Genomic DNA, 22736 nt, shown 5'->3' with positions numbered 1-22736 from the left:
CATTTCAGCCAGCGTTGCTGTGATAGTCAAGGATTCTAGTGTTACAGGTGCTTGGCTCTTTTTCTACATTGATAGCCTAGTCTGATTTTTTTTAGTCATGCATTATGCTAAACCAAGATTATCTTTTTGAAAAAAAATTCAAATTACAGCTATTCTAGAAGCCATATGCCTTCGTTTGGCACTTCTCTTAACTTTCAGAAATGGCAAATAACAATACTGTTTAGTAAGATTTTAAAATGGTACATATTGTTCCAAACATACTGTTAATAATGTGAAATACTAGCTGGGCAGTGATGGCGCACGCCTTTAATCCCAGCACTTGGGAGGCAGAGGCAGGCGGATTTCTGAGTTCGAGGACAGACTGGTCTACAGAGTGAATTCCAGGACAGCCAGGGCTACACAGAGAAACCCTGTCTCGAAAAACCAAAAAAAGAAAAAAATAATAATGTGAAATACTATACTATACTATACTATACTATACTATACTATACTATACGTATTAGACACAAAGCTGTTACAGTGATGACTTAGTTATTGTTCTCTTGCTGTGAGAACAATAACCGCTGTTTTACTATTAAAACCTGGTAGTTGTGGACATTTAGGCAGACATCGTGTGACCAGCCTGATTACAAGATATAAATGGTCTGATAAATAGCTTGAGTAGAGGCAGTAAAATATGTCACAATTCACACATTAATTTGTAGTAATTTTTTTATTTAAAATATTTTTCTCTGTGTTCTATGTTATTCTTACAAGCCTATAACCTTGGAAAAGGTAACTTATTAAAGGAAGCATGTAATTGGGGTCTTGCTTGCAGTTTTGGAAGGTTAGCCCTTGAGCATCCTGTGGATCTATGGCAGCAGGCAGCCAGGCATGGCACTGGAGCAGTTGCTGAGAGCTCTCATCTGATCTTCCAGTTACAGGCAGGGAGAGAGAGAGAGAGAGAGTAAGTACACTGAGCCTATTGTGGGCTTTTGAAACCTCAAAGCCTGTCCCACTGACAAATGTCCTTCGAGAAGGCCCACCTCCCAATCCTTCCCCAAACGGTTCCTCCAGTTGTGAACCAAACATTCAAATATACAATCCCACGGAGCCTATTTTTCATTTGCTCCACCTCAAATGATTTAGTAATCTTAATTTTAGCAAAATGGCCTAGAAAAATCCATTTAAATAAGTCTTTGATGTCTAGCAAGCAAAAGCACTGCCACACATAGCCATTGTTCATCAGGTTGTAAGTTAATACTCTATGTAGCAAGATTTGGCCTCTTACTCCATGTTAAATATTGGTGAGAATTGCGGCCCACTGTTAATTTCCTATAGCCACCGAGCTTCTTAAGTATCAAGCTGCAACTCCTATGATCTAGGAACTCCCACGTGGTTCATTTGTCTATAAGGTCTATTAATGAGATGTGGGGATTTCAGTTGCCACCATGACAACCAAGATGTGCTTATTGCTTGTTTCTATTTCCTAGATACAGAAAGGTGGAAGGAAACATCGTTCTCTCTGGCCACTGTTTTACTATTAAAACCTGGTAGTTGTGGACATATAGGCAGACATTGTGTGACCAGCCTGATTACAAGATATAAATGGTCTGCATAGAGGCAGTAAAATATGTCACAACCCATACATTAATTTGTAGTAATTTTTTTATTTAAAATATTTTCTCTGTGTTCTATGTTATTCTTACAAGCCTATAATCTTGTTGTCCATTTTATAAGTCGTGTGTGTGTATGTGTGTGTGTGTGTGTTGCTGGGGTTTAAAGCCAGGACCTTGTACAGTCTAGGCAAGCAGTCTGTCACTGAACTACAAGTCCAGTCCTATAATAGAATTTTAATATTTTCTGTTTCTATGGGTGCAATTTTGTTAAGTGAGTAGGATTTTTTGAAGATAAAAATATTTACATACCTTTCTTGTAGGTGTTTTCTTTCATCAGTAGTATTATTAGCAGTATTTACCATAGTTTATGATTCGCAAGACCTGAAAATTTAAATTGGTATAAGAAAAAGTTCTTAACTTCAGGCTACTTATGATGTAGCTGAAGAGATTAGCATGTAAGACAGTGAAAGGGATACTATGGTGTCAAGTGGGGTGTTTGAGAGGAAAGATATCATTGTGTCAGGTTGATGAGAAATGCAAGTATATTTGCTTTATGATAGTGAACACACACATGCAGGCAAAACGTCCACATCTGTAACAAAGCAGAACACATTCTATAGGCTTAGTTTTAAATTTGAGAACTACACACACACAAAAAAAATATGTATGAATGTTCACATTCACAGAGCTGAAGACGTTTTCGAAAGTAACTGTAACACATAGCACTGGGGACTGCACACACCAGACACATTCAGTATCAAGCCAGCAAAAATTCCAGCATGAATAGTGTTGTGTGTGTGTGTATGTGAGTGTGTGTGTGTGAGTGAGTGTGTGCTATGAATTGGCAGTTTGTGGCTTCTGGATAAGAAAGGATCAGTTTTCCTCAGGGATGTGTAATTTTGGTATTGTGAACTTTACTTTGCAATACCTTTGGCCCTTTTTCGATCACTTTGGGTAACGACATTCCAAACATCAGTTTGCATTTTAAGTAAAAATTAAGCGTGGTATATAGTCTTTGCCAGAAGTCAACACTTGCAGATTTTCGGAGGATGTTTGAAAGAACCGGTAGGATGTTCAAGGTGGTAGTCTGAGGTTGGAGAGAGGAAGGCAGTCTTTACAGAAACGAGGATGGAGAGCGCGGCAAGAGGGAGGAGTGTCAGACTTTTATCAACTCTTTGAGTACAAGGAAACAGAGGCAGATGGGAGGGTGGAGAACCAAGGCCGTCCTTCTTGAGGCGACAGAAGTCTCCTCAAACCCATCGAGCCTCCGTCGAGGTTGCGGCGAGCTCCCCAGGAGGCTCTGAGCACCCGAGCTAGAGTCAGCAGGACCAACCAAGTTCTCTGCGACTCGGTCGCCGCGCTCACCTCCGTCGGAGCCCCGCCCACCCGTAGCCCCGCCCCCAAGCGCGCTCCGGTCTCGAGCTCCAGGAGCACGCGCGGTACGCACGCCCCGCCCTCAGGTGCATTCAGGGGCGGGCAGGGGGCGTGTCTCCGGCGGCGCGCGCGGCTCTCTCGGCGTAGCGGGGCGGCGGGCGCGCGCGCGCTCGGCCTCGCGGACCGCGTCTCCGCGCAGAATTTCGGAGCTCCGTCACTTTCCGCGGTCGCGGTCGCCGCAGGTAAGCTCGCGGCTTGGGCCTGACAGCGCTGCGGCTGCGACGCCCGGGTGAGGAGACGCCGAGGCCCGTGGCGCTCGAGGTCGCTCGCCATTCGTGTCTGCGGAGAGAGGTGACGCGGCGGCGGGGACCGGGGGACCGTGGAGACGGCCGAGCAGCTAGGGAAGGAGGAGAGGGGAGGGTGTGGCGGGCCGCGGGGAGCCGGAGGATGCTGGCGGGTGGCGGGCGCTGACAGGGACCCCCGGGCCATGGGGCTAGCGACATCCTCAGAACTTCGAGAGAGGCAGAAGGAAAAGAAAGGACAAACCGAAATTAAATAAAACCCCAAACCAAAGCGAAGTCAGTTTTCCCCCTGAGGGTTCAGGAGCATCGCCCTACTTGGGGCGCAGATGGGGTTAGCGGATCATGTGTGACCAGAGGACTCGGGGTGAGAGGAAAAGCCGCAGAGCTCGTGACACGGTTTTGGGGTGGAAAATAATCTGAATTCCCCAAACATAGCTAACGAAGATTCCCAGGCGCGGAAAGGTTTCACTGAGGAGGAGAAAGCGAGGTCCATGGGGGACAGCGGCCTCTGGGGCAGTCGGAGTTGAGAATTTTAGCCCCAGCTCTCTAAAGCTTGGCTTTGCGTTTTCAAAGAATCAAGTCTGAGGACAAAAATTAAGGACATTCTGGAGCCTCAGATGAGGTTAGATCCTGGCTGAGAGCCAGGGTCAGTATTACTTCATCTTGACAGCTGCCCTGAGGTTGGAGATGGTACTCTGTGTGGGAAATATGCGTCTTAAAGAGGTTAAATAACTTTATTAAGGTCCCAGCTGGGGAAAAAAAAATGAGGTACTGAGATTCTCCCTCTGAGATTCCAGACTCTCTAATCCTGGTGCTTTCCCCACTCTATTTTATGTTTGCCCAGAGAGCATTTTTATGTATCGTCCGAGAAGACTCAATAGATAAGAACATTATGAGAACACTTTGTGTGTGTTTATCCTGAAAGCAGATTTAAGAGACAGTGATCTTTGAATGTGGGTCATTTAGTCAGATGTGTCCTTGATAATGCAAAACTTCAAATTCTATTAAACATAGGGAAATCTTAAATTTTGCATACATTTATCAATATGTTCGTTATATGCCAGCTAATCATTTTGTTCCTAAAGTTCCTAGATGAATATAGTATGTAATGTCTGCCATTGAGTTTAATTGAAAGAGTAATTATATAAAAGCAACTCATAATAATGTAAATTGTAGTCCTCATTAGTGTGTAGATTACACTGGAAATAGTTTTAAGTGCAAACTTGAAACTTTTATACAGTGCAAACTTTATACTTTTATAAACATTATATATAAGGAAAACTATTAGCTGACTTGCCATATGGGTACTGTTACATCGTTTTCCTCCAGCAAGGCATTCTGTCATAAAACTTAGGTCAAACTTTACTGGCATTAGTATCTTGCTTTATGTCACGACTTTTGGTAAATTTTAAAAGATCAGCGAAGAAAGTGTTTATGAAGCCTTCTGTTAAATTTAAAGGTTTATTATACCCATTATGAAGCCAGTAAAATAGCTGGCTAGGTTTCTCTTTCAGTGCATTGCTAGATAGATTAGCAGCTCTTTTCAAAAAATTAAATCTTAATTTAAAAGCATAGTTAAACTGGATGACATTTCTGTTTCTGTGGTTTAGAGTTCTAGGGGGGAATGGAGTCTCTAGGCAGCCATGCACGTTGTTTAACATATAAATTATCGGAGGCCCAGATGTCAGTGAGTGGTTGGAGTGGTGGAGCTGTTTCTTTGGATTGTTTCTGTTTTCTTACTGAAGTAGGAATCCAGATTGCAGTTTGTAGGTGATGGTAGAGATGGAGATGTAGTGGTTTTGAGGATTGAGGAAGTCAGCGGACTTCTAAAGTGTGAAGCATCTCCCTTGGGTGTAGAGGTACAGAGGAGGTTTGGGGTGCCACTTGGGGTGCACATAATCAGTGCTCCATATCGCATACAAGGCATTCCACACTCTGTTGTCAGTTTCGTCTGTACATTGCTGCCCAGGGCGTACACCCATGCTCTGCCACATTCCAGGGTGGCATCTGCCTCCACAGGGTTGTGGATAGGTCTCTTCTTCGTTTTACATAGATCTTGTCTTTTGGGAATTCAGCATCTCCATAGTTTTCTCTCTGCTTAGAAATTCTTTCCTAACTCTTTCCCTCAACTGGAATGACACTATTACATTTAATTTGATTTACATTAAGTTAGCGATAGTAGGATACTTTTTTTTTTTTCTGGTTTGTGCAGACATTCTTTAGAACGTGTTAGAAAAGTGACCTAGCGTTTCCACTTATGTCCCTCTCCTACAACTGATAAAAGGAGTTAGTGAATCTTTTTGGATGAAGAGTAAGGAAGTTAAGTCACTTAGGCTTTGAAGACTGAGTAGATTCTGTCTCTGCTTAAATTTGCCTTTATAGCACCAAGTGGTCCCAGACAACACAGGTATGAAGCAGCACGGGTGTGTTCCATCACAACGTCATATGATGTAAGGAGACCCGAGGTTTGAACTTTATATTTTCACCTGTCATAGTTATTGCTATTTGTTTTTTTTTTTTTTTTTTACTCAACACTTAAAAACATGTGGATATTTGCTAGGTAGGTGGATATCTGGGAGTTGGTAGCCATCATGAGCTTCACAGTGAAACCTGGTCTCATTCCCCCTCCCTCACCCCACCCCCACACGTTGCTAACTCGTGGAAGATGCAGAGCAAGGCGTGGGCCGGATAACTCTTCCATCTTAGTTTTCAGACTCTTAATCTGTAAGGACTCTCAGAAAGAGGCTTGAGAAAGGAAACTGTATTAAGATAATTACCATTGGTGGTGTCAGAGAAACAAACAGAAATAAGACAGTTTTCATTAAGGATCTTACCGGTTAGGGTCAACATGAAGACATAAAAATGATAATACACTGTGTTAACTAATTACAGTTAGATGTACTTAGAATAAAGGGGAATAAAGCAGTGGTAATTAGCTTTGCTTGAGTTGGCCAGAAATGACCTCAGTCATCTTTTGGAAACACAGATCATATTTTCAGTTGAGAGCCTTTGCAAGAATATCAAACATGCTAAGAAGATCATTGACCATATCAGATCAGTAAATAGCTCTGAATGTAAAGATACCTCAGCTTTTTAAAAAATATAATATGATATTACTTCATACCTCATAGAAGTGAAACATGGATATCAAAATGGGCTCTACATAATAAATTTTAGTTTCCAGGTGAATTTGCCTCTTACAAAATAAAATGGCATTGTTTATTCCAAAATACTTGATACATTGTTGCCAAAAGTGCTCTACAGAGGTAGTGGTAATAAATAAGTTAGAGTTTTTTTTTTAAATGAAGAATCTCTTAAAAGCACATTTTAAAACAAAGGCAATTAATAAAACGATGGGATAATCTTACATTTAAAAAAGATACCTTGTAACTTTCAGATTTCTCAGTTAGTAACCATTCACAAGGTGAGATGGCTCTGTAGTACTTGGCGACCAAGTCTACAGATCTTGAGTTCAGTCCCTTAAGCCCACATGGGGAAGGAGAGAGCCAGCTCCCAGCGTGAACACACAGACATTCTCACAGAGCAACTAAATACGAGACACACGTAGTAAATAAACGTTTTCTCATTTCTTCTCATTTTCTGGTATTTGGCTTGTGAAATAATTCAATGCTTTTTTTTTTTTAACTCGATTACTTCTATATTAGGCAAGAAAGGTTACTTTAGTACACTTTTAGATTTTCTTTTGACACTTTGTTAGTGTCCTTGTCACCACTGTCAGGCTTTACTAACTTGAATGGATAGATGCTCAAAAATATTGGAATGTAATATCTTCCACGCAATTAGACCTGCCCTTCAATAATAAAGCTATGGAGTCCTGACCAGTCATCACAGTGATTTCTGTGTGTTCATCTGTAAGGGACTTTGCACTTCGTTGTTTTCTTCTCTTTGTTCTTTCTCGTCATCCTCTTCTGTTCTGGTGGAATCTCGTGATTTTTATCTACTTCTGGTTTACCAGTTTGTCTTTAGTGGCCGGTGACACTGTTTATAATGGTTCTGTTACAGAGGCTCTGTCTCTGCTAACTACATTTCCTTCCATTTTCCTTTACTTACCCTATAGTTCTTCCAGTAATGTGATATTGTTTATCATTCATTTATTGGCTCTACTACTTTTGTATGTAGTATTGATCAACATCTATAATTAATTGCTTGCCTTGTTCCAGGATTTCAGTTTTCCATGTACCAATTCATTTAGTCATTTTAGGGACCCCAAGTAGGCACTGTAATTGTTTTACAAATGGCAAACGGAGATAAAACAGTTGAATAACTTTTCTAACATCTCATAGCTGTGAAATGACAGAGGCAGAATTCATGCTGGGTGGTCTGATTATAGCGGTCTCATTCTTAGGCACTATGCTATACCACTGTTTCAAGTACTAGTAACAGTTATATTTGCTGATTTTGGTGCCTCTGTAAGTTTGAGCATAATAAGAACTTCCCATTAGGGGCTGGAGCAATGGCTCAGCTGTTAAGAGCACTAGCTGTTCTTCCAGAGGTCTTGAGTTCAGTTCCTAGCAACCACACAGAGGCTCACAACCATCTGTAATGGGATCCAGTGCTCCCTTTTGGTGTACATGAAGATAGCATACTCATATACATAAAACAAATCTTAACATATAACACACACACACACATGTATGTATGTATGTATGTATGAATGAAAGAATTTCCCATTAGGAGAAAACCCAATGGCAGAAAAGTGACATTGTCATAAATGTTGTCTTTAAGGTAAATTTAGTTCCTATGACTTTTCAGTCTCTGGTCTCCTGATTAAAAGTTTCATACTGCTAGAAGAAAATATAATAAATGCAACTCAAGGGGTAGTTGTAGGGAGGGAATGGAGTTAAGGATATATTTGTTGTGGAGACTGATGGGTGGGAAATTTGATTTAGGTTTTTTTGTTTTTTTATTAGTTTATTTATTACTATTATTGGCTGACCTGGAACTCACCTTGTCGATCAGGCTTGTCTCCAACTCAGACACCCGCCCGCCCGCCCGCCTGCCCGCCTGCCTCTGCTGGGATTACAGACAGGGTCCACATACTCAGCCTGGAGTCAGTTTTGTTTTCAAAGTTCTCACCAGCTGTGAAGTGAATAGCTAGGCTGGTGAACTTCAGACAAGAGACTCAAATTTGAATTTGGGCAAAAGTTCAAAGAAGTAATAATATGAATCAAGCTATTCTGTGGAGGATTTGCTGTCTAAAACTGGAGTGTTAAACATTCAATTTGAATTAATAATGTAGTGGTATTCAGTAAGTCGTGTTTTGGCAGACAGCATGGGAATGTTCATGCTGAGTTGGTTGATGTTTCTGTTTGTTTTGTAGCAAATTACCTTTGCATAAATGTGTTTGTTCTTTTTATTTTTTCTTTGTCTTTTTATTAGTAGTATTTTGGCACAAAGATGATTATCAGTGTACTCTTGCTTGCTTTTGTTGTGCTGTTTCTAGTTCCTTTCTATACCTTTACTTTATAATATGTTATGGTTACATATCAGTGACAAAGTAAAAGTTGTCATTTCATTGTTAATTTTAGAAGTTCTAGTCCAACCACTGTTCTCTGCACATAAAAAGTTAATTTTTAATAGTGAACATTTACTCTGAAGAAGACAAACTGCTTCTAAGAAGTTCTTTGCTTTTTAAAATTGAAGTGGACATGGTCAGAACCTGGAACAGATTGTCTTTGTTTTGGAGAGAACTCAGATCAGTGGCCTCCATTGTGTAGGTTCATGTCAAACAAGGCAGCAACAGTTACTCTGGAAGGTTTAACAAGAAAACCTGGGTTTTTGTTTGTTTTGTTTTGTTTTTGTTGTTGTTTTTGTTTGCTTTGTTTTATCAATTTTAACAATTTCAAGAAAAAAAATAACACACTTCAGTAATGTTCTGCTCATTGTCTTCTCTTAGTTTCTTCCCCTTCCATCAAACTCCTTCCTAATAAGACCTTTCTTATTTTTGTGTTTAAACAAACAAACAAACAAACAAACAAAAACCAGAAACAAAAAACTTTATTTTTGTGGCACACTGCATATAATTCAAGCTGCCTGCCTGAGCATGGGTGAATCGGTGGGGGCTTTTGTACTTTCATAAGGAAAATGGCCATACCACTGCAGAATGTGATACCCCCTCCCCTGCATGAACTGTTTATGGCTCCTCAGGGAGGGGTGTGGTCCCCCTAAGCAGATAGTCACACTATTCTAAGGGCATAAACATAGTTATTTAGAAGGCAGTTTGAGACACACATCATGTCATTTTAGCAAAAACAACTGTAGTAGTTTTCCCTCTGAGGCCCAAGATTTCCCTAGGTGCTTTTGATGGGTTTACAGTGTCAGGTGTAAATTCCCTTCTGGTATGGATTTCATGCACCTTAGCAAGTGACTGCTTACGTCTGAAACAGACTTGCCACTCTGCGCCAGTTATGCCATTGTCCCATGTTTGGCTAGCTGGTAGGGTTGCAGGCAGGGTCTGCAGCTGTGTGATTTTTATTGGCAGTTTTACCCCAGCACTCTGAGGGCAAGCCATCAGCGAGGGGAAAGGAGGGGGCAGGTTTCCAGTCTATTTTCAAATTGATTTCTCTCTGTCTCCCAGAAGATCACTACTTACTTTGACGTTTTTGTCAGATAATTCTAAAATTTGTGGGTAGGAACTTTAGTCCTTCAGATCTTAGCCAACTACTTCCCGTCTTTCAGCAAACACCATTTGCTGTTGTGTGTGCCAGACTGAAGGAAGCCACATAGGTGGTTCCTTCCCATGGTATGAGAGTGTCCTAAGACCAGCAAAGTCTATAAAGCAAAGAGAGTGCATATGCAAATGTGTAACCTCCTCAGAGCCTGATTTTATCTCTGTCTGTGTCTTATGTCAGGCCTTAATTCCTGCTCCGCCTTTGCCACTTAAGCGTTGATTCTTAGTCCATGTTAGTTAATTCATTTGCTTATCATTTTTATTGCACTGTGATAGCTGTGTAAAATAAGGACTTTTTAATGTGGAGATGATGACTCTGTCCCACCAAGAGCCATCTATTACTCCATAAATAAATAGTTTCTTTTTTCTTATTAAGCTGGGCTTGTTTGAATTTTTGGTCTGACATCACCATCATGGTTTGAAGGCAGATGTGTGCTTTTATGGTTTATGCAGTACTGTCATTTTGACAGTGGGAGGGTTTGGCCATTTGCCAAGTAATTTGGGGTTGTTTTCAATATGAAGCAAGTTCTTAATTTTGTGGAGGATGTTGCTGGCTTCCTTTGGTGGGCTGTGGAGGTGTTTAGGTTTGGGCTGTAAGTTTCTCCCCATGTTCTGGGATTGTGTCTTCGTTTGATGAAATCTACATTCTGGAGCTCCTCATTTGATTTGCTCTCCCTGTTTTCTCCTTTGCTCTGGCTGCTGTTTTGGTTCTCTAGTGAGAAGTTTCACTGCGCCACTTAACTTACACAGTGATAACTACTCCTTAGGACCCAGTGCTAGGAGAGGAATGTACAAAGAACAGTGGGGAAGAGCGGGGATTGGCCCAGCTTGCTTAGACTGTAGCCACACCAAACAGAGAGGACGTCTGTCTTCGTTGTTTTGCTGAATTAGGCTTTCATTACTAGAGTGGGTGTGGTACTGCCATCGAGGGGAGTTTTCAGGGTAAGGACATGGACAAGAATGGGAAGGAATAAAACAAACTGGACACTTCCACGTCTCCTTGAGTAGTGAGACTAAGTTTTTCTTGAGTCAGAATTATAAGTTAACTTTTTTTTTTTTGGGGGGGGGGTTCGAGACAGGGTTTCTTTGTAGCCCTGGCTGTCCTGGAACTCACTTTGTAGACCAGGCTGGCCTTGAACGCAGAAGTCCGCGCCTGCCTCTGCCTCCCAAGTGCTGGGATTAAAGGCATGCGCCACCACGCCCGGCATAAGTTAACTTCTTAAGACGTTTCTGTAGTGCCCACTTCTCTATGCTCAGTTTGAGGGATCCCTAAGGAGAAACAGTGGTAAGCTCACTGCTGGCTTGGGGGCTGTTTCACATTTTGACATTGCCCTGTGTCACATGTCACTGTACACTCTTTAGTGTTGCCAGATTGCTCTGACATATTCTGTACACGTCGGAGAGATGGCTTGTAGCATGCTTAGCTTCATTTTACCTGGGAAGGAAGACATGTATGTCATTGCCATTAGATAACACATGTGCTTTACTGTGTTGACTGTGTAGTTCAAGGTTCGTTTGTTTTCCTTTTAGTAAACTGACCTAGAAAACATGGCTACTGCAATTAGGGATGTGGGAGTTTGGAGACAGACCAGAACACTTCTACTGAAAAATTACCTTATTAAATGCAGGACTAAAAAAAGTAGTGTTCAGGTAAGTAATTAAAAATATTTGTTATTATGTCTTAATTAAAAATATTTGTTATCATGTCTTCTTATACTTTGTTTTGCTTTGATGTGTTCTACTTTTAAGAGATAGCTTTGCTGAAAATATTTTTATTCTAATTTTATTTTCTTCAGGGTTTTTAATAAAGCAACAGCATATTGTATTGGTTATGATAGCGAGATCTGTGTATCAGGGACTCCTCAGTGCCGTTTGCTTCTGGCGTCAGCAGGGGTTTTGAACTTTAGGCATGCATTTTCTCCCTGTTGAGGAGGTAACATCTAATATTACACAATTTTAAGCCCCCCCTATTTTCCCACTTTCCGGTCTCTGAAGCAAGTTGTCAAAGAATGCTAAAATCATGTCACAAGAGCTGTACTGTAAACTGGGATACTTTTGGTAAAAGAGAGTACAAAGTGTAGCTGTTAGCTGGCAGTAATTGAGGAATAAGATAAAATAATAGCTCATTCCTAGAATAGCAGGCCATAAAGCTAGCTAAGTGTAATTTTAGTAGTATAATCTTAGTATTAGATTTAGTAAAGTAGTATTTTTTAATTTGGAGCCAAAGGGTCTTTCATTTACTTATTTACTTATTTTTCTTTTACCAAAGCCTTTCATTTTAATGATAATCCTTGTAGGGATTTGTTTTATAAGTTTTTTTAAGATTTTAAGAGTAGATATAGTGGGTAGTGTGTTTTTCAATATAGTGTTCCTCTTTGAAACAGCCCTGGTTGTCCTGGAACTGCCTTTGTAGACCAGGCTGGCCTCTGCCTCCCCAGTGTTGGGAGATTAAAGGTGTGTTCCACCACTGCCTGGCAAATGTAGTAGGTCTTAAATCAGTACCCCTAAGACATTTAAAGGTTATTTTTATGTAATGTTATTATGTAAGTTGAGTATTAAAACATTTCGGTAAGATTGAAGTCGACTTTTGATGTCATACTGAGAAGGATTGACTATGTTTGGGTTTGCTGGGAAGCTCAATGCCTAAGTGTTTTAGGATAGGCTTGCTTTCTCTCTCTCTGCCTCGGAAGAGGGCCACAGTGTTAACCCTTAGATTACCTGTACTATTTGCAAAGAAATCTTGACTTTTGCCATTATACCTGTACTATGTAATCACTTTATTTTTGTTTATTATAGGAAATTCTTTTTCCTCTATTTTTCTTATTTTGGCTGATATTAGTTAGCATGATGCATCCAAATAAGAAATATGAAGAGGTATCTGATATAGAGCTCAGCCCTATGGACAAATTCAGCCTTTCCAACGTTATTCTTGGATATACTCCAGTGACTAATATTACAAGCAGCATTATGCAGAGAGTTTCTACCGATCATCTTCCCAAGGGTACTGTAGTCTTTTACAGATATTGATTTTTATTTATGCCTATGTCACATGTGTTTGTGTGAGTGTGTGTACATGTGTGTGCAGGTGCTCAGGGAGGCCAGAATAATTCCTTGGAGCTGCAATTACAGCAGTCCAGTGAGATCAGCTAGGTTCATGTATGAGAACATTAGAATTTGAGAGTTAGTCACGCATCTGAACTTACACAGCTAATGAATAATGAAGTTAGACACCAGTTCCCTTACCACAAGTTCCGGAGCTTCTTTATAAAATAGTCTTAATTTATGTGATAGATTAATTTTCTCCATTTTGCTTCTGAGGAGGAATAAGCCATATTAGGTATGAGTGATGGTTTTTATTCAGTCTTATTGCAGAGTTTTGACATAATTGTTAACTTACATCTCAAGATGTTAAGCTGTGGGTCACAGGCACATGACCCTTGTAGATAATCACGTTGTGTCACAGTACCAGAAAGCTGGACACGCCTGGAAGAGACGTATTTACAAATGAAACTTTAATTATTAGGAGTTATTTTACTTTGAAACAGGTAATTGAATTACATTTTTTTTTTATAATTTCATTTCTGTCTGAAATTTTATAGACTTAAAAAGTGTATCTAGTGTGTTCAAGGACAAAGGTTTATTTCAGTACCAATACCTCCTAAAAATTAAAAGTATATGATATCAAGACCAGCGTTAAAATATAAAAGTAGAATATGTTACAATACATTGAAATTTTCAAATAGCATATTTTGATGAAATAGCCTACATACTGTTTTATATTTCACTGTACTATAGGCAGGAAATATATATTATGTAATCTTGATGTATGTAATCAGGTTACAACTTAACTATCTGTAAAATAATAGTTTATAGTTTTATGTCATTATTTTCTTTGCAGTTATTATTTTCTAAGAAATTAGTCAGTAAGACAAAAGTAGTGATAACATATTCCAATACTATACTGTTTTATATATACTATGTTGTTGCCATTTGTGAGCTCATTACGTTGTTCTAATGTTTTATAGTTATAGTTACTGAAGAATACGCAGATGAGAGAGAACTGGTAGCAGCAAGTCTTTCTAAGTCCAGCAACTTCGTAGGCGTGGTTTTCAAAGACACCATGTCCTATGAACTTCGTTTTTTTCCTGAAATGATTCCAGTCTCTTCTATTTATATGAATTCAAGAGGTAAATAACTGTCTAGTCGTTGAACGCAGTCTTAAGTGCATTTCCTTATGCTAGAAATAAGATGGTGTCCAGTAGTGTCATTTTCAGCTGTACTTAGTTGTAGGGAAACGGTCGTGTGCCGCATAATAAATTTAGGTGTGAGGTGGGAGGTGGTGGTACCCACCTTACTGCCAGGCAACTTTCTGTGTGTTCAAGGCCAGCCTGGTCTACACAGTGAGTTCCAGGCCACCTGGGGCACATGGTAAGACCCTGTATTCATAAATAAAAATCAGGTATGCACACATATATATATGTATATGCATATGTGTATATATGTGTGTACATTATATATACGTTATATAAATAACTATAATATAATTTTAATATACTTATGTAAGTGCCGTTTATATTACAAGACAAAATTAAATCTTTCATTGTATGCCTTTCTAAATATATTTTTCTTTCATGTAACTATTCTAACTGTGGTATGACATAAATGTTTAAAATCTCAATGTCTCCTACCAATGAAATTTCTTGTTTATATTTGAAACATAGAAAACTGTTGTTAAAACCCCTGAAAAGATAGTATCAATTGTTTATTTACAATATTAAAGTCACTGTATTAAGTATGGAAGGTTTTTCCTTTATTCTAAAAGCTTATATGGAAAATTCTTATTTCTTTTTATGAATTTGAACCTGCTTATGTGTCAGATGCTTTGAAATGTGCACTGTGGAATAACTTATCCTAAAACAGAAAAGCAGTTTGTTTTATTTTATATTTATGAATATTTTGCCGGTTTGTATGTATGTTCATCATGTGCATTCCTTGTGCCCACAGAGGTCAGGACAGGATTTTCAGGTGGTTGTGAGCCTTCTCTGGGAATTGAACCTAGGTCCTTTGTAAGAGCAGTCAGTGCTGATCAGTTCTACCTACCTACCTACCTTCCTTCTTTCCTTCCTGTCTGTATTTTTCACATTATTTATTCAAAAGAATTTAAAAATGTAAATATGTGAAATATTTTTATATTTTATATTCATAAATTAATTATATTAAATATAAAAATTAAATTATGTTAAATATATTCTCCCCCTCCCAAGTTTGTCCAGGTTTTCTTCCTGCTCTGTCCACTCAACTTTAAGTTCTTTTTCAAAAAACAAACCAAAAGCTCAATACAACAACAAAATGCTTTAAACCTAGAAAGCATCACCTAAAAAGGAAAAATTAACAACAAAAAACCCAAAACTGTATCTAAAGAAAAGTACACACAAAAACCTGGTGGAGTCTATGATTTGCTGGCCAACTCTTCTTGACCATGGGATCGGTTATGCAGTGGTTCATATGCCAAGTGTTACTCCATTGGAGAAAACGGATTTCCCCTCTCCCAACAGGCATAAATGACCGTTCCATTATCCTAGTGGGTGGCTTTATATACATTCATTCCTCTTTAAAGGAAATATAACAAAATAAAAGATAAAACACAACCTATCACATTGAAGTCAGACAAGACAGACCAGCAGAGGGAAAAGAGCCCAAGAGAGGGCACCAGAAGCAGAGACTCACTCATCCGTATGCTCAGGAATCCCAGGGAAACAGCAGACTGGACGCCACTGTGTGAGCTCAGAGGGCCTGGTGCAGAGAGTCCTTGTGCGTTCATAGGAGCTTTGCTCATACTGATTTAGAGGCCTTACTTTCTTGGTGGCCTCCATTCACCTTCACTTTACATCCCACTCACTGTCCCCCTCCTCATCACTCCCTCTTACAATCTTTCTCCCACTCCCATTTCCTTCTATTTTGAGTGGTCCACTTTGGTATCCCCCCACCCCCCACCCCCTGGCACATCAAGTCTCTGTGAGGCTAGGAGCATCCATTCCCTGAGGCCAGATGAGGCAGCTCAACTAGAACATATCCCACATACAGGCAACAGCTTTTGGGTTACAGCCCCTGCCTGCCTGGCTACAGTTGTTTGGGACTCACATGAGGGTCCACATGAGCTGCACATCTGCTACTTACGTGCAGGGAGGCCTAGGTCCAGCCTGTAGGTCCAGCCTGTTCTTTGGTTGGTGGTTCAGTCTCTGATAGCCCAAAGGGTCCAGGTTAGTTGATGCTGTTGGTCTTTCTATGGACTTCTTATTCCCTCAGGGCTGCAATCCTTCCTCCTGTTCTTCCATAAGAGTCCCCAAGCTCCATTTACCGTTTGGCTGTGGGTGTCTGCATCTGTGTGAGTCAGCTGCTGGGTGGAGCTTTCAGAGGACAGCCATGCTAGACTCCTGTCTACAAACATAACAGAGTATCATTAATAGTGCCAGGGATTGATGCTTGCCCATGGGATGGGTCTTAAGTTGGGCAGTTATCCGTTGACCTAATTCTCTGCTTCATCCCCCATCCCTGCATTTCTTGTAGACAGCATAAGTTTTGTGTCAGAAGTTTTGTGGGTGGGTTGGTGTCCCTGTTGCTCCATTAGGCTTCTTGCCTGGCTACAGGAGGTGGCCTCTTCAGGTTCCACATTCCCAATGCTGTGAGTCACAGCTAAGGACACCCCCATTGATTCTTGGCCACCTCCCTTATCCCAGGTCTCTGTCTCGTCCTGGAGATGCCCCCCCCCACCTCCCCACCCCTGTCAGTTGCAGATTTTTGTTTTTTCCTCAGGGCCACCTGGCCATCCCTCCTGTCCCTCCCCAGCTTTGTTCATTCTTTTTGTCTCCTTCCTCAGGGTTCCCTGAGCCCTGAGGAGAGGGATTTGCTGGAGGCATCTTATTTAGGGCCGAGTGTCCTAATGCCTCTGACTCTCTGTGTCATGTCCGGCTGTGGGTCTCTGTATTTGTTCCCATCCACTTCAGGAGAGGCTTCTCTGGTGATGGCTGAGTCAGGCACAGGTCTGCAAGTGTAGCAGAATGCCATTAGTGGTCACTTTATCACTGCATTTCGTTTGTCTGTTTGTTTGTAGATCTGCACTGTTTGGTTTTGCCCTAGGGCTTGGGCTATCTAGTCCCTGGTTCTTGGTTACGCAAGCACTGTTGGTTATGGGTTCCATCTAATGGGCTTTAAGTAAGATCATCTATTGGTTGGTTACTAATACAAACTTTGTGCCATCCTTGTCCTGTCATGTCTTGTAGGTGGTTCAGCACTGCAGTTAAAAGGTTTATGGCTGGCTTGGTGCTTACAGTTTTCTTTTGATAAGAGTATAGAGTGCTGTTCTATAACAAAGACGCTGGGACATAGGGGTAAACAGTCTATGCAGGCACCAGTGTGATATCTCCATGTTCGGTGAGTTGTGTAGGTGTTTTTTCAGTAGCAATGGGCCTTTGCTGTCCCTGTGTGGAAAGCAACCTATAGTTTTGGTAATAGCCTGGGCTGTTCGGAGATTCCTGTGGGGCCCTTTTGGCCAACAATTCAATTAGATGTAACCCAAACCTGCTATCGGATGCTTCATTTGGTGACAAGAGATGGCCAGTTTGGTCTTTGTCTCTTCCACTGGTGTTTTCATTTAGATCACCTTCATATGTGTATATATTTTAGGTTTCTATTTTAGATTTCCATACTACCCCTCAAATGTCCCTTAACTTTAGCTGTCTCTCCCCGTACTCCCTCCCTCATTCCCTTCTCCCTCTCCTGTCCCTGCTTGATCTTCTGCTCCAGTCCCCCCTCATCAATATATCCATAAATACTAGTTATATTTCCTTTTTCTCATGAGATCTATCTGCTTCCTCTAGTCCCTTACTCTATACCTATCTTACATAGTTCTATGGATTGTAGCTTGGTTGTCATTGACTTCACTGCTAATCCACGTATATGTGAATATATTCCGTATTTCTGGATCTGCAATACCTCATTCAGGATGATTTTTTTTTTCTAGCCCCATCCATTTGCCTGAACCTTTTATGATAGCCTTTCCCCCCGATGGCTGAGTAGGTGGTACCCTATTGTATAAATGCACCACATTTCCTTTACCCAGTTTTCTGTTGAAGGGCGTCTAGGTTGTTCCCAGTTTCTGGTTATTATGAAGAGAACAGCACTGGGCATGGTTGAGCAAGCGTCTCCGTGGTAGGATGAAGCAGCCTTTGGGAATATGCCCAAGAGTTGGAACTTGAGGTAGATCAATCAATTCTAACCTTCCTGAAGAACAGCCATACTGATTTCCATAGTGACCGCTAGTGTTCTTAACTACTGAGCCATCTCTCCAGCCCGAGAAAAGTGACTTTTAAATGATTACATTTATAATGAATTTTCATCTTTATTCCTTTACTACCTGCAGGGGCCTGCCCTGCCTCAGGGGCTGAAGTGGGACACAACATGGGACACAGGTTGAAAGACTGATGATCTCCACCTTTGTAGGGACTTAACTCTTTCTTACTGTTCTGTGCTTCATTGAGCACTGGGGGAACTTAATTCTTTATCTCTCATCTACTTTATAATTCTCTGTGCTTGCATGAGTGCTGGAAAACTTAACTCGTACTTACTTTATAAGTAAACATATGGGCAGTCACCATATGCTGCCTAGCAGCAGGGAATTCAGTAGAGGATGTTTGCTAAGGTTCCTTCTCTCTTGTCCAGAATCCTCATCTTTTGCTGTCCAGGCAAGAGGGAGGCTTGGAGCAATTAACTTTTAGTGAACCAGGAAAAGAACGTCATGCTTACAGAAAGAAAAAATTTTACACAGGCAGTATGCACAGAAACACACACATTTATATAAACATACTATTTACATTTTTTTGTTGGGCCCAACCACCTGTCTCATCCACTCTACAAGTATTCATACATATTCCCATACATACATTCTTACATATACACATATACTTACATATATACATATACACATACATACATATATTCATGTATGTATACATATATATATATATATATATATATATATATATATATATATACATACACACACATACCCACACACATGTATATATATGTTTGGTGGATAGAGCAAAACAAAAGCTCTATGAGCAGGTTTCATTGAGCAAGAGCCAGTACAGAAAGAACTCACTCATTCTGGGTGAAAAATTAGCTCCAACCTTTATTGCTCATAGAAAACAAAAATGTTTACCTTTTTATTAAGTATGAAAAGCCCGGTCTGTGTCAGTGAGAAGAAAACCTGCTATTAAGAAAAACACTGTCTCATGGTAAGAAGAAGCCTGCGCTCTCTCTCTCTCTCTCTCTCTCTCTCTCTCTCTCTCTCTCTCTCTGCTCTTTCTGCCCTCTCTGTTCTCTTGTCATAGTTCCTAGTTCTTGTGCTTTTTCGGGGTACATGATCACATGGTATTCCAAGCACCTTTTTTTTTTCAAAAGTTCACAAGTTCAAACATGAATTCAAATCATAAATTGAATAAGAAGTTACAACAGAGATGTTTACATGTGTTTCCATGAAGACTAGTTATCTAATTAAACATTCATTTTCTGTCACTAGCTCCACAGGTTTATTAAGTTTAAAACAATAGTTCATATGCCTTAAGTTAGCATGGTTTTGTCAAGAGACAAATCACCTGCCTTGCGTCTCATTAGTATTGAAGTTTTATATAGATAAATCCAGTCAATATTTTATTTTTTGTCTTTGTACCTACAATAAATTGTCCATTCCCAGTTTAGGATCTTAGTTATTAGATAATGGTTTTGCAGCTAGCCTAAAAGAAATGTTTTCCCTGATCATAAATCTGTCTCAAGCCTGTTTTCTATCTTAGTGCAATTAGCCTGTTTATAGAGCCCTAATTGCAGCCCTTTCTATAGAAGGCTCAAAATATACTTGTATAAGTTTAGGAATTCTTTAGAACAATTATTAGGAATTATGAAGTCACCAACTTGTCTACATAGTATTGCTACAAGGAAGTACATCTTCTTTGATCTGTAGAGAATCTGCCCAATAGGGTGGGCTGATGCCCAGGAATTATTATATTAATTTACTAATGTCAGGAAAGGCATATCAGCTGCAAGAATCAGTTCTGAGATGAGATCTCTAAAGGCCCTCAAATCTAGAGTTCACCCATCACAGACCATGCAATACCGTGTGTCATCTCCAGAATGTCACTTGCATGCCTTCAGCCTTTCCTAGATGGCTTCTGACAACCATCCAGTATCCTATCACATATAATCTTTGCTTTATTTTAAGTGGGGTATGTGTGTTATATGGTATGTATGTATGTGTTATGTGATATGTATGTATGTATGCATGTATGTGACTGTATGTAAATTTGGCTACATCTGTGTTAGAGGCCAGAGGAAACTTTATTAAGTTGGTTTTTTTCTATCTTGTTGAGGCAGGATTTCTTCTGTTGTTTCTGGTGCTTCATGCTCGGGCTAGCTGGCCCATGAGCCCCTGGGCTGTTCTCCTGTCTCTCTATTGTCCAGTCTATCATCTCACCACAGGAGTGCTTGGGTTACACATAACCACCATACCTGGCTTTTTGTGGCTCTCATGGATAAAACTTGGGTTATCAGGTTTGCGTGGCAGGAACTTTTACTCACTGGCCTGTTGTGCCAGCGCTCACCATGTATAATTCAGGCTGGGCACTCAAGTCAATCGGAATCTTAACAGATACTTGTCTTTGAACGGTGGTTCCAGGTTCTCTTGCGTCCGGTAGAGAATGACTGGTTAGGTTACTTTGCTCACCTGCCATGTGCTGTGTCAGAAGAAAGCACTTGCGGTAGTATACAGAATCTTATGTCTCATATCTTTCTCCCTACAGAAGGCTGTACAAAGACATGTGATGCTGCTCAGTACTGGTCTTCAGGGTTTACAGTGCTGCAGGCATCCATAGATGCTGCCATTATACAGGTAAATGTGACAAAGCAAGAACGCCAAACCACATTTTAACAATTATTCCTTCATTCTTTAACGTTGAATTTGGTTCCTTTACTTAAAAATATAAATATTACATAACATAATCACTTGAGAAAAAAAGATAAAATGAATTTTTGAAGCCTTTGTTATTGGATAGTTTTATGAATATGATTCAACATACTAAGTATCAATATTATATTTATTGATTATAGGTAATGTTTCTGAAATACTCTTGTATTACGAAGGATTTGAGCTTTTAGACCTTTCCCCTTGAATTCATATAAGTTAAAGAAGGTAGATACTTTTATTATCATAATTGTAGTGCTAGATTTTATTTTCTATTTCATAAACATTTATCTCTTATTTATTAAACAATGTTTTTAAAGTTATGTTCTAATATAATCCATTTAATGTTTAACAACCCTCTGAGGCAGAACCTGAAATAAAGTACCATCAAGAAACTTCAGGACTCTGAATCACTGGCAGAGGACCAAATTATGGCCTTTGGACTCCACATTCAGAGTATGTGCGAATGGCCGTACAAGTGGGCTAGAAACCTAAGCAAGAGTTCTGGCTCTCCTAGTTGGTAAACTGCTAGGAGCACATTGACTGTAACAGTGATGCTTTCCATTGTGACAGAACTCTTATAAAAACAAAATAATTTATGTATGTAAAATTGTCTTATAAATCCTTGCAGCTTGCATGGTGTGAAGGTATTAGGGGTTTGCAGTACTGTGCTAAGTCAGTTGTATTGTGCTTAAGATAAAGACTGAAACAGTAGATGATACCTCAAAACTTAATTGTGTTTTAGTTAGACATTAGCAACTATAATCCTAGACCACTATGGGTAGTACACATTTGTAGTTTAGGCATTCATTTAGATATTAGAAGTATTAATTGGAAAACATTATTATTACACAAATCTGTAACTATGTTCTTTCTACATGTATCAGTTTTAAAGCAGTAAGATAACATGCTCTTCTTTTAAAAAAAATCTTATTTGCCTTTTTAAAACCTGTGCGTTGGTGTTTTGCCTGCACGTGTGTCTATGTGAGAGGTTGGGCCTTGGAGTTACAGATAGTTGTGAGTTGCCTTGTGGGTGCTGGGATTTGAACTGCTCAGTGCCTTTAACTGCTGAGCCATCTCTCCAGCCTCAGAAAACATGTTCTTTAAGAGAGCTTTGTAAAATATAGCCATAGGAATGGTGGCTATTAATCATTTCTTTGACCCTCAGCTTTGAAGAAACATAGCTTTTCTTTTCTTAAAATGTTTTATTTTTATTATATGTATATGGGTGTTTTTCCTGAATGTATGTGTGAGGGTGTCAGATGGCCTGGAATGGAGTTAGAGAGTCCATTGTGAGCTACTACGTGGTTGCGGGAATTGAACCTAAGTCCGGTGGAAGAGCAGCTCTTAACTGCTGCGCCCTCTTTCCAGCCCCTGTAGAAGTTTAAAGAACATCATTTTGGCATTAGTGAGAGTAAGGGGCACATTGTTTATCCACCAGGAACGAAAGGTCTCAGAGAACTGCTTCCATTTTCATAATTGAAGCATATTTTTATTATCCTTTTATTCTGCTTAATGTGATAATAAAATTGTATGATTTTATTTTATTGGACGAAATCATTAAAAATTTATTCATTCACAGTCTTAAAACTTTTAATATCCAGAATGAATTAAAAGCAGAATTCTTCTTTATATAATATTATGGTCACTCACTCTTATTTCTTTTTTTTTTTTTTTTTGATTTTTAATATTTTTATTACATATTTTCCTCGATTACATTTCCAATGCTATCCCAAAAGTCCCCCATAGTGCCCCCC

The 22736-nt window shown here is 39.8% G+C and overlaps 1 protein-coding gene across 4 annotated transcripts in view; it reads left to right on the top strand.

Annotated features, from left to right (window-relative positions):
- Positions 1-3091: 3091 nt before the first annotated feature.
- The window catches only part of Abca5 (ATP binding cassette subfamily A member 5), a 73415-nt gene continuing 53770 nt past the window's right edge, over positions 3092-22736 (top strand). The window contains exons 1-5 of one of the 4 annotated variants that reach the window (XM_021176497.1): positions 3092-3323; positions 11496-11615; positions 12762-12966; positions 13991-14152; positions 20819-20907. In XM_021176497.1, the coding sequence (XP_021032156.1) occupies positions 11514-11615; positions 12762-12966; positions 13991-14152; positions 20819-20907 (558 nt within the window). In that variant the 5' untranslated portion in view covers positions 3092-3323; positions 11496-11513. Of the gene's footprint in view, positions 3324-4447; positions 5725-11495; positions 11616-12761; positions 12967-13990; positions 14153-20818; positions 20908-22736 lie in introns of those variants that run through there. The other 3 variants (XM_029483791.1, XM_029483792.1, XM_021176498.2) reach the window with 3 other exon arrangements.

This window comes from Mus caroli, chromosome 11 (genome assembly GCF_900094665.2).
Source record: "Mus caroli chromosome 11, CAROLI_EIJ_v1.1, whole genome shotgun sequence".
Classification (NCBI taxonomy): Eukaryota; Metazoa; Chordata; class Mammalia; order Rodentia; family Muridae; genus Mus; species Mus caroli.
Note: the sequence above shows the minus strand (reverse complement) of the source record. Positions and strands in the feature narration are given on the sequence as shown.